This window comes from Coenobita brevimanus, chromosome 39 (genome assembly GCF_032717465.1).
Source record: "Coenobita brevimanus isolate Jiangsu-jjx chromosome 39, ASM3271746v2, whole genome shotgun sequence".
NCBI lineage: Eukaryota > Metazoa > Arthropoda > Malacostraca > Decapoda > Coenobitidae > Coenobita > Coenobita brevimanus.
The window spans coordinates 25,488,185-25,502,440 of NC_136992.1; the positions used below are offsets into that span (position 1 = coordinate 25,488,185).

Genomic DNA, 14,256 nt, shown 5'->3' on the forward strand with positions numbered 1-14,256 from the left:
TGCATAACAATTGTGTAATACAGTAATTGCCTGAGCACCACAAATAACTTCATTAGATATTTCCTAGTGGGACTGATTCAAGTGAATCATGTAAATACAGTATACCGTTTTGCATTGCGTAATGTTGTGTCGTACATTTACATATTAGTGCACTTATTATTTTTTTTTTTTACATACAAAAAATACCATGAATATCATACACAATTACTAGCATTACTGGGTATTTTCAGAAAACTTGAAAAGTACTTTAATTTCAACAATTTTCTGTGGACAGTGTTTCTTATTTCACTGTTCACCAAGTACCCATAATGCAGTTAGTGAAATGAACCAAGTCAGCGAGTGTGTCTTGTGTCTTCAGTTGCTTGTGTTCAAAAGAAATGTGGGCTGAGGTGTGGGAATTAGAAGGGAGAGTAATATAATAAACACCAATAAACATTGGTGAGAAATTCCAGAAAGTTTATATTTCCTGCTGCCCTTGCATTACTGCCCCTTCCAACTCCAAACATACATATACATCCCTGCGGCTGAGAGGTGAAAATATAATTTTGAGTATCATCATCATGATCATCATCCAGACCTTCTTTCCCACCCTAGGGGAGGGCGAGGAGTAGCAACATCCAGACAGCCCAAGTTTGCCCAGTTCGGTGGGCCACACTTCTATTCACTCACCATTCAAGCCCTGGAAATCATGGCTTCATCAAATAGGCAAAAAAATTTCACTACGTTCTGGAGCTTCACATATTCGTATCTGCTAGAGTCAATCCAAACGCTGTCATGTTAAAAAGGGGTGCCAAATCCCTGGTTATGGGCTTCTCTGCGTAAAATTTATTCAGCAAGCTGGGTCTCTTGTCAATCCCTTAGCCTCACCAACATGCATACCTCTCTTCCTCACACAGTCATCCACCATATCCCTCCACCTTCTTCTTGACCTACCTCACCTCCTCCCTCCTTTAAATTCACTCAGATATACCTTTTTCACCACTCTGTTGTCATCCATTCTCTCCACGTGACCAAACCATCTCAGTACACTCTCTTCAATTCTGATATCCACAGACTTCCTTACTCCACATCTTTAACGAATAACATTATTCCGTATCCTGTCCACTCTTTGTACCCCATACACATTCCTCAGCAGTCCCATCTCCACTGCTGTTACTCTTGACTTTTTGTCCCACACCATACCCTCACATCCATATGTAAAAGTTGGCACTAACACTCCTTCATGTAAGCCTCGTGCAGCAACACTCAAGCCTCTGTTCCATCTCAAGGCCTTTATGGCATCAGCCACTTTCCTTCACTGTGTCACTCTTCTGTACTCTCCACTTCTTTTGCACATTTTCCTCCCATTTCTATCTCTGTACCCAGGCATTTTAACTCCCTCACCAATTCCAGTCTCTCTTTATTCACTGCAACGTCACACTTGGAGTCACTTTCTCTCTCTCAGTAACCATCAGTTTACTCTTTTCTACATTTACTCTCAAGGCATGATGTTCACAGGCATCAACAAAACTCTGCACTAGTCTACCAAGCTCTTGTCCGATATTTGCAACTAGCACAGCATCATCAGCATACAGCAAATTTGAGATATTCCATCCATCACTGTTCATTACCAATGCCATCCCTATCTCCATTACTTGTGTTTTTACTTTTCTCATCACCTCATCCATTTATATATTGAACTACCATGGTGACATCATCCAACTTTGTCACACGCCCACATTGATCGTACCATGCACTTAGATGCCCATTTACCCATACACATGCCTCACTGCCATAATAAAAACTCTTGACGGCACCGAGCAGCTTACCATCTGCACCGTACATGTGCAGAACCTTTCACAATCTATCTCTGTCTACTTTGTCATGTGCATTTTCCAGATCCATGAATGCCATAAACACTTTAGGAGTCCTTCTAACATGCCTTCTTCACTATCAGTCTCACTGCAAATATTTGATCCACATGTCCTCTGCCACTCCTAAAGCCACCCTGTTCGTCAATCACTAGGACTTCTGACAATTTATTCTTCCATATACCTTCCCCACAACACTCAGTAGTCTTATGCTGTGATAATTCTTGCACTCATTTTGCTCATCTTTATTTTTGTACTGGGGTACAATCACTGCCTTTTTCCACTCTGCTGGTGCAGCTTCACTCATCCATGCCTTCTTGCATATCTCCAACAAGCACTTCATTCCATTCTGACCACTACACTAAATCATCTCTGCATACACCTCATCAACTCCAGCTGCTTTCCCATTTTTCAGTTGCTTCGCAGCATTCTTCACTGCTGCGAGTGTCACACATCCTGGCACTGCATTTTTTCTCTGTACGCCTCCAAAACCAATCATGTTAACGGTTGCTTTGCTCTCTCTATTCCCATTCATCAGATTTCAGAATATTCTCTCCATCAGGTCCTTACTTCATCCCCATGGGTTAACCCCTCCTTGGCATAATGCATGGAGATTTCTGTGCCCCACAGGCCCTCCTTGCAGTCATTCTTCAAAATTTCAGAAATCAATTTCTTTTGGTTGCCTCATTGAAGAGCAAGTTCCAATGCACCTTCCATTGCAAATTTCAGCTTCCTAGACCCATCCTGTGGCATGCAATCAAATGCGGAAGTTGCATAAATTTAGGCAGCTGATACTGGTCACACTTAGGTACTGCAGTGGTGCAATATCGCACATATATATATATATATATATATTTTTTACCATAAACATTGTCAGTGGTGCTGAAAAGGTGTGAAATGACTAGATATTGATATTTTGAAGTTTTTCAGTACATAATACGTGAGGTTTGAATTTTAAAAAATATGTATACAGTAGTATGAAATTATTTTTGCATCTTTCAGTGTTTATTGTGTTTATGGTAGTATCGACTTATTTTTGTAGTGTTGGTGGTGGTGTGTGTTGGAAAAGGGAGGCAAGTGTTTGTTTTGAGACCTAAATGAGATAAACGTCTTCCCTGGAGTGTACAGGCTGGATAGTGAGGGTTGAAATGTGAGACGACCTGCCATCGCACCTCACACAAGCTGATTAGCATTCATTTTTCTTCCTAGATCATCATTTACCTCATTTTTCCTCTTCACTAGTCTCTTTATGTACTTCTTGCTCTCAATATATTCATTCCTTATTTCAGCTGAACCTCTGTTCTGTATCCACTCTTCCCACATCTTCTTTTCCTCCACTGCTTTCTTAACCTCTTCATTCCACCATGCCGTACCTTTCTTCTTTGTTGTTACTCTTGCCACACCACACACTGCTTTAGTATTCCTAACTAAGCATTCCCTATATACATTCCACAAGCTGTGCAGATCCATTTCATTCCAATTCACTGATTGTAACTCCTCCCATACTTTGGCCTTGTATTCATCTGCCATTTCTTTGATCCTCAGCTTCTCAACTTTCAGTCTCTCACCCTGACAGCTCCTCTCTCTCTCTCTCTCTTGGTCAGCCTCACTCCTCTCAGCCTGATCTTGCATACCACAATCATATGATCTGACAAACCTCCACATCATCCTCTTGCTGCCCTCGTATCAGCAGCACTACCCAGCATTGATTTCTCTACAAGCACGTAATCAATCAGGCTCCTCTCAGCACGATCACCATTGCTTCTTTACCATGTATATTTATGTGCATCTTTGTGCTTGAAATAAGAATTACAAATGCACAGCCTCCTTTCCTGACACATGCCTGCGTGTAGTAGGTGGTATGTGGGATGATGAGATAGTGGTTTTGGGAGGGAACTTAAATGGTCATGTAGGTGATGCAGCACAAGGTTATGAAGGAGTACATGGGGGATGTGCGTATGGTATAAGGAATGCGGAAGGGGAAAGGATACTTGAGTTTGAGGAGGCAACGGACATGATTGTGTGCAACACATATTTTAGGAAAAGAGAGAGTAGGTTAATTATGTATGAGTCTGGGGGAAATAGCTGTCAGATAGATTATTTTCTGGATAGGAGGGCTGATAGGAGGTTAGTGAGGGATGTTAAAGTTATAGGAAGTGAGGAGTGTGTGCAGCAGCACAAACTATTGATTTGTGATATGGTGCTTAAAGAACAAGTGATGAAAAAGAGGACTTATGTACCTGGGAGGAAAATATGATCTAGGGTCACATGTTGCTGTGGATGGAAGAATAGATGCAGAAGTGAAGTTTAGAATAAATGAAGTAGGAAAGGTGCTGGGAGGAATGAAAAAAGTGTTTAGATGTCGTTTGCTTAGAATGGATGTAAAGAGAAGGCTGTATGAGGGTGTTATGGTACCGACTGCATTGTATGGGGCTGAAACATGGAATATGGGTGTGGCAGAGAGGAAAAGTTTGAATGTAATGGAGATGAGGTGTCTGAGGAGTATGTGTGGGGTGACGCGTATGGATCGAGTGTGGAATGATGAAGTGCGAAGGAGAACTGGAGTTGTTCGGGAGATGGCTGGTAGAGTTGAGCAGAGGGTGTTGCGATGGTTTGGGCATATGGAGAGAATGGATAATGAGCGATTGGTGAAAAAGATAACTAGATCTGATGTGAGAGGTGTAAGGCTGAGAGGAAGACCACGAATAGGATGGATGGACAGTGTGAAGAGATCGCTGGATGCGAGAGGGATGTCTGTTGAGCAAGGAAGAGTGGCTGTGCGTGACAGAAATGGGTGGAGAGAAATTGTGAATGAATAAGTGATGATGCAGCCCTGAGGGGATATTCTCCCGCATTTGGTCTGATCAGCTATTTCAGGTCAGGTGTGGGTAAGGGGATGGGTCTGTTATGATGTGGCAGGGGTAAACCAGCTCTGCTGTTGGGCCCTGCTGCGGATGTCACTGATTGCATTGCGCAGTTGACCCTTGTGCAGTGTGGTGCGGTGAGGATCTGTCCGTTCTTCCCTTTGGGGCTAAGATGCGAATAAATGTGTTTGAATGGATAAGTAAATGGGGAGTGTGTCGTCCTGTCTCGGCTACCTCCCTTTCCTTGGGGGAAGCAGCCTAGGTATATAGTAATAGAAAAACCAAGTAGTAAGGGATGCCTTCTAGAGCGAGATGAGGAGAGTGGTGGATGAACAGGGAGCTGTAGACAGAGGCGTTAATGAACAGTACAGAGCCCTCAAGAACAATCTCTTGAGAGTTACTGATGTAACATGCAGTTGGACAAGAGGACCACCAAGACATAAAGTAACTTGGTGGTGGGATGAGGGTGCAGAAGCTGCAGTTAAGGAGAAAAGAAGGCTTTTCCGGGAATGGAAGAAGGGTGGGAGCAAGGAGGAATACTTGGCTGCCAAGCGTAGGGCTAGAAGAGAGGTATACAGGGCGAAGTCTGAGTCACAGAGACCTTTACTTGATAACCAAAATCATGGGGAAAGGAAAAATATGATATTTAAGGTGGCAAATCAGATGAAGAGGGATAATTGGGATATTATAGGTGAGCAGTGTGTGAAGAATGATGAAGGAAGGGTAGTGGTGAACAGTGAGGATATTAAAGATGCATGGAGAGAGCATTGTAACCGGTTATTGAATGAGAAGTTTGACTGGGACAGGGAAGGTTTGGAGCCAGCAGATCCAGTGTTTGGCCCTCGGCCTTTGATTGATGCTGCTACTGTGAGTGAGGCAATACGCAGGATGAAGGTGGGGAAGGCAGCAGGTGTGTCTGGGTTGACTGCCGAAATGTTGAAGGCCTCCGGAGATAATGGGGTGAGGTTAGTCACTGACCTGAAAAATATGATTATTTATGAGTGTGTTGTCCCAGATGATTGGCTGAAGAGTTTAATTGTAAATGTGTATAAAGGGAAGGGTGATGCCCTGGAAAGAGGAAAACATAGAGGTATAAAGCTTTTAAATCAGATAATGGAGGTAATGGAGAGAGTGTTAGAAAGTATGATTAGAGAGTGAATATTGATGAGATGCAGTTTGGGTTTATGCCAGGTAGAGGGACCACTGATGCCGTATACATTGTTCGACAGCTTCAGGAAAAATATATTGGTAGGAGAAGGGATCTGTATCTTGTTTTTGTTGATTTGGAAAAGGCCTTTGACAGAGTCCCTAGAGAGGTGGTGAAGTGGGCAATGAGAAAGCTTGGCTTGGAGGAGTGGCTGATTAGGGTGGTTATGGCTATGTATGTGGGTTCTCTCACCCAGGTAAGAGTGAATGGAGCTTTGAGTGATGAGTTTGCCGTGAATGTTGGTGTGCATCAGGGGTCAGTTTTGAGTCCCATGTTGTTTATCATGGTACTTGAAGCCCTCTCATGTGACTTTAGAAACGGACTCCCCTGGGAGATGTTGTATGCTGATGATTTGGTGTTGATTGCAGAGAACGAAAGGGAGGCGGAGGAAAGGTTTAGGATGTGGAGAGATGGTATGGGGCACAAGGGCTTATGGGTAAATGCAGATAAAACAAAAGTGATGATATCTAGGGTTGGTGGCGGTACTGTCAGAGATGAGGGAGAGTGGCCATGTGCAGTTTGCCACAAGGGTGTGGGAAGTAATTCCAGCTTGTGCGGTGTTTGTGATAAACGGGTGCATAAGAGATGTAGTGGTATCAGAGGTAGATTGCGAGATAATGCTGATTTTATGTGTACGGCGTGTTGGGGAAAGCAGGTGGAGAATGTCAGGGGTCAAAGGATTGAAATTGCTGGTGAATCTCTTGAGTGTGTGGAAGAGTTTTGTTATTTGGGAGACATGTTGTGTGCTGGAGGTGGGGCTGGAGCTAGCTCTGTGGCTAGGGTGAGAAATGGTTGGAAGAAGTTCAGGGAGCTCTTGCCTCTTCTGACATTGAGAGGGCTCTCCCTGTGTGCTAAGGGGTCTTTGTATGGAGCATGTGTTAGGAGTGTAATGCTGTATGGTACTGAGACCTGGGCAGTAAAGGAGGAGGATATTCGCTGGCTTAGACATACAGAAATGACAATGATTAGGTGGATGTGTAATGCGTCCATGTGTGCAAGGTCTGGGGGGGCTGGGTTTTTGATGGAAGAGTTGAGAGGTAGGATGGGACTGGACTGTATTGGTTTTGTGATGAGGAGAGGTAGATTGAGATGGTTTGGACATGTGGAGAGGATGGGGGAAGATAATTGGGTGAGGAAGGTGAGAATTGTTAATATTGGGGGTGGGGTTATGAGGGGTAGACCGAGAAAGATGTGGGATGAGGTCATTAAGTGTGACCTCAGGGTTAAGGGACTGTACAGGGAGGCTGCAATGGATCGTGCAGCGTGGAGAGCCGCCATTAGATGACCAAGGGCAACGCATGCAAGCATGTTGGAGCTTTTAAAAATGAAACGAAACGATGCCCTTCAGTCACTTCCTATTATCATTTTCTCCTGGTACTCTATTATTACCCATTATGTCATTCACAGGACCAGTGCCTACTCTGCTATTCATGTCACCCATTACTATCACTTTATAACTCCAGGGCATTTCTCCTACTGCTTCATCCAGCTCAACCTAAAACCTGTCTTTCTCTCACTCCTGTCATCGCATGGTGCATAAGCCACAATCACTGCCGCTTTCATCTTCTCAGACTTGAACTGGACATACATACATCTCAAGCTGACACATTTGTAATCTCTCATTCCACTCTGCCACACTTCATTCATCAACAAAGCAACTTCTTCCTTGCATCTTCTTCGCCCATTCATGCCTGACCTTACACCCTTTACACTCTCCTACTCCTCCACTTCACACCCTTTCATCTCTGTTTCACGCAGTGCCATCACGGCATATCTCGCACTCTTGAACACATTCACCACCTCCACCCTCTTGCTTTCTTCATTCACACTTTTCGCATTCCACATGGCCATGTGAATCTGCCCATTTGGTTGGGGCCCTGGGCAGGTATTGGGCCTTCCAAGGCTCCCCAAGACGATTGCCATAACTTAGTGATTTTTGGTAGGGGTATCAAGGGGACACTTAACCAGCCAGAAACCCTGGTTTTATGGTTACCACCCAGCGTAGTAAATGGTTTCCTGGTACAGGAAACCATTTGGCTTGTCACTAACGGTAGAGACCATAAGGCACACTACATTGAGTGGATGATGGGTGCCCCCATCTACCACAATATTCTAACATAAAATAATTTCAGTCAGGTCAGAATCTACTGTTATTTAATGTCAACAGAAGTATCAGTCCCCATCTGCATTGCTGGTATAAGTGCGACTTTGTCAAAATTAGTAGTTACCCTACCTGTACATGTATATGGGCCAGTGATTATATATACCCAGGCAGGTTTGTGGGACAGGCAGATTATGTCTGTGCTAGAGTCAACCTCTCTTGCGCTGACCCACATCTTTGCACTGCGATATTTTTCATTGATCGCCCTGTATAAATACACTTTTCATGATAGAATGTTGGTTTTGGTGTCATTTTAGAGCTGAATACACCCGACCCTCGATTTCGCAGACCCCTATTTCCCGGACTTTGGATTTTCCAGACATGGGCGGAGGCCAGACAATATTTTCAAATGCCGGACAAATGCCCGTGCAAGTCCGGGATTCTCACAAATGTCCGGCCATGATTCTCTCATATAAAACTATAAGCAGTCTTCTGCATAACACAGTATCATTTTGGCAAGGTTTTGACTCGATAAAGGCCATTTGTAACACACACAAGAAATTATTTTCATACACGAAATGCATCTTGGCCACCAACCTGCTTCACCCACCGGTTCCTAACTCGTGGCAGTATCGCATTTGCCACTTACCTTTCTCAAATGCCACTATAAATAGTTTATTGCATAACAGTAAAATTTCAGGATGGCTTAGACACAATAAAATTCATAAGAAATAAAAGAAAATATATTTTCTTATGGACAAAGTCAATGAGATTCATTTCTATTCACTTAGTTCACCTGACTCGGTTCGACTAAATACCTAATCGGCACTTTTCACTGGAAAATATTTTAATTTTTTTCACCACAGTGGCTCATACACACCTAATTATCTGAAATCCATTAAAAAAACTGTACTTAATATAACTTAATTAAAAAATTAGGTTTCAGAGCTAAAATGCGCCAGTGTTAGCAGATATCTCCCCTTCAGATCATCGGCACGCCTTGACAGACTTCTGTTTTGCATAAATATTTATTTTGAGTACAGAAAAATGTATCTGCAGTGTAAATCGATATTAATACAAAACAAAAGTCTGTCAAGGAGAGTCTTTAGGCTAGAGGCAAAACACTTTGCTAACTAAGAAATTTTTGCTCTGAATCCTGATTGTCTATTAATAATGAAATTAAGCACAAACTTTTGACTGAATTTCAAATAATTAGGTGTGCAAATCTGTATGTTAATAAAGATTAAAATATTTTCCAATTAAAAATGCCAATTCTGTCCAAGATCAAGATCACATCCGATGATTGTATCTCGATCAGCTGATTAGTGGTTGGCCAGTGTTATCAGATATTTCCCCTTCAGATCGTCAGGACGCCTTGACAGACTTCTATTTTGCTTGAATATTTATTTTGAGTACAAAAAAATGTATCTGCATTGTAAATTGATATTTATACAAAACAGAAGTCCATCAAGGTGAGTTGTTAGGCTAGAGGCAAAACACTTATGCTAACTTTAAGAAATTTTCACTCTGAATCCTTATTTTCTATTGATAATTAAATTAAGCACAAATTTTTGACTGAATTTCAAATAATTAGATGTGTAAACCTATATGGTGATAAAGATTAAAATATTTTCCAATTAAAATTGCCGATTCACTCCAAGATTGCGTGTTTGTATCTCAGTCAGCTGATAGTGGTTGGCTCACCTTATGGTGTTCCATTCCTCGTTCATTTTCCTCTTTTTCCTCAGCTTTCTGATCTTCTTCTATCATACCCTCCACATTCTCGTCTACAATGGTCTAAACAACCATTCTTAGGGTTGTAGCTAGCAAAATACAGCTATTGTGTCAGTTATTATTAATGTTATTGTGTCAGTTTTATTATTTTATGTACTGTGTATGTTAGTTATGTTGGTATAGGTAGCCTACATTCCAGAATGCTCTAGAATATCGGAATAATTGCCAGACAATATTGGAGAATTCGGATAATGTATGGTAATAGTCCGGGGAATGGTATGTGGGGCCGGGCTTCTGTGATTCCCGGACTGGCCTCCCCCCTTTTTAGTCCGGCAAATCAAGGGTCGAGTGTAGTTGTACTTTATCATAGTAGGTTCAAAAACGGAAAATGTAGAAAATGAAAAGTCAAAATTATGAACTGAAGCAAAAACCAAAAATTATATACATTACTGTAGAAAAATATTTGGCAAAAAAAATAATAAAGATGTATGAATCTGGTTTAAACCATGCAAATTTACAGTAAATTACAATGATACATAAATTATGGTTATTTCTGCATTTTATTGCATGGTAAAGCAAAAGGAAAGAAGCACAATTTTTTAATGATTCTCGGCCGCATATTTGCTTCATGATTTTTTTCTTTGATTGGTCTGTATAAATAGGCTTTTTATAATAGGGTGCTTGTTGTGGTGTTATTTTGAAGCTGATTAGTTGTACTTTTTGTAGTGTATTGAAAAAGGAAAACAAAGAAAATTAAAATTAAAATGACAAGTTGAAGTTAGGTGAAAACCAAAAATTTTATACCTTGCCATAGAAAAATATTTGGCAAAAAAAAACTAGTAAAGATAAATGAATCTGGTTTAAACCGTGCAGAACTATAATAAATTGCCTTTATAATGGTATATAGTTTATGGCAAATTATGCATGTTACTGTGCGGTTCAGTGACAGAAAAAAGATGCACAATTTCATATGATTCTCAGCCGCATATTCACTTAACGATCTTATTCATTGATCGGTCTGTGTAAATATGGTTTTCATGATAGAATGCTGGTTTTGGTGTCATTTTAAAGCTGAATGGGTGTAATTTATCGTAGTATGTTCAAAAAAGGAAAACAAGATAATAAGAAGGCAAAATGATGAGTTGAAGATGGGCAAAAAACAAAAATTTTTATACCTTGCTGTAGAAAGGGATTTTGCCAAAAAAAAAATTAATAAAGAGACAAAGCCATGAGTTAGGCCAGCAGTGCAGTACCCACCATGCATAGAGCAACCATTCCGTGACGTCACGCTTGAGTCTCTTTGTTATGGCATGTAAACGCAATTGATGGTGAACATTTACAAAAGTATCTCAAAATGACGCATAAACATGTCAGCGGAATCTCTGAGGTTGGATTTGAAATGACGCAAAAATGCATCATCGGAATCTCAAAGGGTTAATATTGTTTGGTTGTGGGAGGCAGCAATGCTTTGGGAAAAGTGCCTTGATAAATCAGAATTTTTAAGTTAAAAAGGCCAGAGCCTGATATACAGTAATCTGAGTTAGTGAGGTTTTACTGTACACTCAGAAGCAATAGTCAGTATGCATCCCTCATCCCTTGTAGACAAAGTCATTCATTCTGAGGTAAAACAAGTAAAAAGAGAACATGAGAATGCAGATGAGTTTACAGTGAGATAATGAGGAAGGCAGTAAAAGGTTTGTTGTTATTTATGTTGTTGTTGTTGCCATCATCTTCGTTGCTTAGCCCCAACCTGTCAAACACAGTAAGCAGCAGCTGTGAGGCCACTCTACAAGTACGGTACGGTACGGTGCGTACTCTATGCAAGGTTCTGGAACCCCCCTTGTTGTAGACAGTGCCTCACCTGATTCACACCAGGATCTTTCCCATGGTTAGGTGCAGGGAAATATGAGGAGGGTTGCTCCCAGGTGAATGCTGCAGTTACTCTGCCCAGGGTGCACAGTCCCATCACTTGTAGGCTCCTTGTTAGGATTGTAGTAGATGGTGATAGACATTACTAGTCCATGGCTTGTGTACTGTGGGGATATTGAGTATTGTTTTCATATGTACAGCTGTCTCTTCTTAAGGGCTGTGAATGAAGTGTACAGCTGTCTCTTCTTCAGGGCTATGAATGAAGTTTACAGCTGTCTCTTCTTGAGGGCTATGAGTGAAGTGTAGCCTACAGCTGTCTCTTCTTCAAGGCTGCAAGTGGAGAGTAGGTTTCTCAAGACCATACACTTGTAAGCTTAGGATGCTCTCTAGCACCTCTTCTTTTGCACATTATTTCCATATATTGTACTGTATACCACGTTAAGATTATCTCATTTTACTTATGCAGACCATGGCAGTAATAATAGGATGTTGGTAACATACAGGTGAATATTGGCCTGTGCAGACTTATGATGCATTTTATATTATATTCCTGCTATCTCTTGATTATTTGATTCAGATTTGGAGAGACTTTTTGAAATGAAGGGACTAAAAATCCTCGTCCCTAACTCTTTCCTAACGACTTTAAAGCTGAGTTAAATAATCTGGAATTAGTAAAAAGGATATATAAAAAACATCACTGGATTGAAGGCATTAATGTGTAGTGAACAAAACAAATAACTGAAGAAGATTTGCCAGAGTTCCTCCTAAACCAAAGGGAATATGATCCTCTGTCCATGGTCCCCCCTCTTATACCAAAGCACCCACAGATGGCTTTGCTACATCTTTGTGCCTTCAAAGAATTTTGTCTGGATATGTCATTTTTATTTCATTGTTATTGCCTTCAGATAAGCTTATCCAACCAAGGGTCAGCTTTGCAAACTGGATGGGTCCTTGTATATTTAGCTGTCGTTAATTTCTTCACTACTTGGGGACCATTCCTGTCTGATGACAGGAAGAATATATGTTACATCATCCTACTGAAATTGTTAAGCTTATAATAAATCAGGATTCTCATTTTTTTTTCCCCATAACAGATTGATGACAACCACAGAGAATTTGCCATGAGCATCACTTCCCTCTCTGACTCCATAGGTGTGACAATTGCTGGATTTGTGGCCATTCCACTCCATAACGTCATCTGTAGCATGCCAGTGTAATGGTTGTCAGCACACTAAAGAACCATCATTATTATAAGGACCAGTTTCAATACCATATAGTATGTAAAGAGAGGCACATTTATTTTTTTAGGTTGTTGGTAAATGAATAGTTATTTTATATACTGTAATGGGTTTCATGTACTGTACTTAAGAGGTTCAAACTGTATCTTCTCAGGCTTTTGTAACTTCCATATGCATAAGTTAAATGTTATTGTTTAAAAAAAAAAACATTTCTGTATAAGAAGACTGGTGTATGTATGGCTGGATTACCTGAACTGTTTATGCAGAAAATCATCACATTCCTAGCAGTATCACAAAATATGATTGTTTCCAGGTTTCTGTAATTCCCTCCTCCCCCTCCCCCCTGCACAGCCAAGCTGTGTAGAACTTGTGTAAGCAGGAAGTGTAGCAGTTTCACCAACTTGCCAAGATCTAGGGACTCATTGAGGTAGTGTTTTCGTACAAATCTTCCTGTAGAAGCTTGGCTTTAGGAATTGTACCTTTTTAAGCACAGTATCCAATCAGCCAGCAGAAAAAAAAGTGGAACAGATACGTCATTAATATTTCACAATTTGATGTTAATGTATTTGCCGTTGTATAGTTATGAGAATTATTCAGATGATTAGAAAGTAGTAAGACATTAAGATATCTTGTAAATGTTTCATCAGAACCACAATAATATACTGTATAGTATTTTTCCTTCACTCTCCCTCATTGTAAGGTAAAGTTTTGTGCCTTGGTCAGTCTTGTTTACCTGGTGGCTTTTTACACAGCCAGTAACGGGTTAGGCTTAGTTGTATTATAAAATGGAAAAAAATATGGAATTTTGTGCAACTGCAATTATATTTTTTTCCTAGTTCAAAGGTGATCCAAGGGGCAGTTGGGGTTTATTGCTCACGTAGTGCCACTCAGGGATGAATGAGGCTGGTCACTCTTGTCTTAAATGTCAGGACCAACTTGCCTAGCCCCAGGCTCCTATACTCCTCATAGGGCAACACTGGATTAGATGATGATGACAAAGGTGTTGGAGGCCATCTAGTTAGTTGTGGGTCAAAGCTGCATTCACCCACCACTAAACACTATGGGGTATGAGTACACCGCTCATCCAGCCACTGGTGAGAAGTGTAGGGTATCTGAGTTTGGGAAGAAGCACAGCTGCCTCAAGGTGTCATCAGAAGTGAGAACTTTTGTACCTCCCTGCTGTCTCATGAAATACTCCCAGGGCACAGATGCTATGAGAATAGGAGGTAGTGGGGGCTCCATCAGTGTGGAACATACTGTGTGCCTCTACACCCTGTGTAAAGGGGGGGAGGGGAATAAGTGTGTTTTGTCAAAGTAAAATCCCATTCCCTTGAAAGAGAGCGTACCAATTTAGTAAGGGCCCTTGAGCCTGAGGTGAGGATATCCAGTTTTA

The 14,256-nt window shown here is 41.1% G+C and overlaps 1 protein-coding gene across 1 annotated transcript in view; it reads left to right on the forward strand.

The window, feature by feature from the left end:
* LOC145396874 (battenin-like) overlaps positions 1-12,842 on the forward strand; it is an 83,442-nt gene extending 70,600 nt beyond the window's left edge. Inside the window, exon 9 of the mRNA XM_080270161.1 lies at positions 12,720-12,842. Within this exon, the coding sequence (XP_080126287.1) occupies positions 12,720-12,842 (123 nt within the window). The remainder of the gene's footprint in view (positions 1-12,719) is intronic.
* The last annotated feature ends 1,414 nt before the right edge of the window (positions 12,843-14,256 follow it).